At 45.1% G+C, this 1,965-nt stretch overlaps 1 protein-coding gene across 1 annotated transcript; it reads left to right on the forward strand.

The window, feature by feature from the left end:
* Nucleotides 1–1,041: 1,041 nt before the first annotated feature.
* Nucleotides 1,042–1,695, forward strand: LOC145996751 (uncharacterized). Its single transcript, XM_083133279.1, has one exon. The coding sequence runs from the start codon at nucleotides 1,042–1,044 to the stop codon at nucleotides 1,693–1,695; it is 654 nt and encodes a 217-aa protein (XP_082989405.1).
* The last annotated feature ends 270 nt before the right edge of the window (nucleotides 1,696–1,965 follow it).

Raw genomic sequence — 1,965 nt, forward strand, 5'->3', positions numbered from 1 at the left:
TATATAAAACTCGTCATGTTCGGAGTAGATTAAATTATGCCCATTGTTCCTACTACAGGGTCTTAAGGCAACACGTGGCAATATACATTTAACTGTACAATGTTTCAATATTTCCAAACCCAAGTAACAGGACAGCCGCGCGAACAGGAATATAAGAAACAAAACTGAGAATTGCAACCAAAAGACAACAATAAGAACTACAAGGCAGGGCAACAAAGTTGTCCAAACTTCGAAATAACATAACCCGCCATGATAAATCTTGATCTTAATCCTGATATTGAAATCATATCACTTTGTTATCGGTAGGCCATACAAACGGTTTCAAGTTTTCTCTTGAACGGTCAAAACGTTATCTTGTGTGAAAATGCAATGGAATGTAGTTTTCTCACCTACCTTCACAATTGCTACTCTCTCCGACCGGCCCCAATGATGTTAAGTTCTTCTGTAGCGGTTATTTTCGATTTCGGCTACTTTGCAATGATTTTGATCCGTGCCCAAGAATTACATTTCCACAATGACATTATTGTTTTAACTCACTCTTAATTTAGATGTGAATAGAATACAGAAGAAATCATAGCAACAAGGGAAGAATTGATTCATGCAATTGTTGATCATTATTTATTCAACGCAAACGTACACACACACATATACGTATACATAAATATATATGGATTGGTTGATACGGTGTGTTTCACTTCGCTTATATGTCACTTTGGTTAATCGCGGAGATGGGGATGAGTGATGATAAGATGAAATTGATGAATGGATATTCACAAACACACACGCCCAGGCCGTATTCGAACCCCTGGCTTCGTAGCGCGATATGGTAACCACTCAGCTACGGATATATATATATACAGGTATTGGACAAAATAATGGAAACACCAGTCAGAAGGGGGACATATTTTCAATGTGCCTGGTAACACTGAGCACGGCGGAAATCAACCTTCTCTTGTTTGTTGCAGGTATTATGGACTGTGCACTGACAGTAGAGTGAGGCAGTGTGGTAGTGGACTTGTGCAGGTGTGGTGAGTGACCAGCATGTCGGACCTGACGGAGTTTGAAAGAGGTCGAATTGTTGGTGCCCGTCTCGCTGGAGCATCTGTGAGCAAAACAGCGACGTTATGCGGTGTAACACGAGGCACGGAATCGAAAGTCATGACCGCATACACAGTGCACGGTAAAACAGGGTCTGCTAAGCACAATAGTGGTCGAAATCCGAAGCTACAGGAGAGGGACCGCCGGGCCTTGAAGCGTATTGTGACGTCGCAGAAGAAAACAACGGCCGCCAAGGTGACTACAGAACTTAATCAGCACCTAAACACCCCAGTGTCATGCAAAACAGTGAAACGGGAACTGCATCAAATGGGTATCCATGGGCGTGTTGCTATTGCCAAGCCCCTAATAACTGACACGAATGCTCGATGGCGACGTGCATGGTGCAATGACCACAAAACTTGGATGTTGGAGGACAGGAAACGTGTCATTTGGTCAGACGAGTCTACCTTTACCCACTTCCCCACCACTGGACGAGTGTTTGTATGGAGAGCACCCTCGGCAGCATACGATGTGGACTGTCTTCGCCCGACTGTCAAACATGGTGGCGGCTATATTATGGTCTGGGGGTGCTATATCATGGTATTCGGCAGCCTCCCTTGTCACATTACATGGTCAGGTCACAGCAGCAGTATATAGAGAACTCTTGGGTAACCAAGTCCACCCAATGGTGCAAACCTTATTTCCAAACCTGAATGCCATCTTCCAGAATGATAATGCCCCCATCCATACCGCTGGCAGTGTTCAAGAGTGGTTTCCAGAGCATGCTGATGAGGTTCAACATATTGCCTGGCCCGCCCAGTCCCCAGACCTTAATATCAGCGAGCCTCTGTGGTCTGTTTTGGAAACCAGGGGTCGGCGTTGATTTCCACCTCCTTCGTCTCTACCTGAGCTGGAGGCTGTGCTGCA

Source organism: Lepisma saccharinum, chromosome 13 (assembly GCF_977018435.1).
Source record: "Lepisma saccharinum chromosome 13, izLepSacc3.1, whole genome shotgun sequence".
Lineage (NCBI taxonomy): Eukaryota > Metazoa > Arthropoda > Insecta > Zygentoma > Lepismatidae > Lepisma > Lepisma saccharinum.

Excerpts from the sequence above, each read along its gene's own strand:
- LOC145996751 (XM_083133279.1), top strand. The coding sequence starts at position 1,042 with ATGTCGGACCTGACGGAGTTTGAAAGAGGTCGAATTGTTGGTGCCCGT.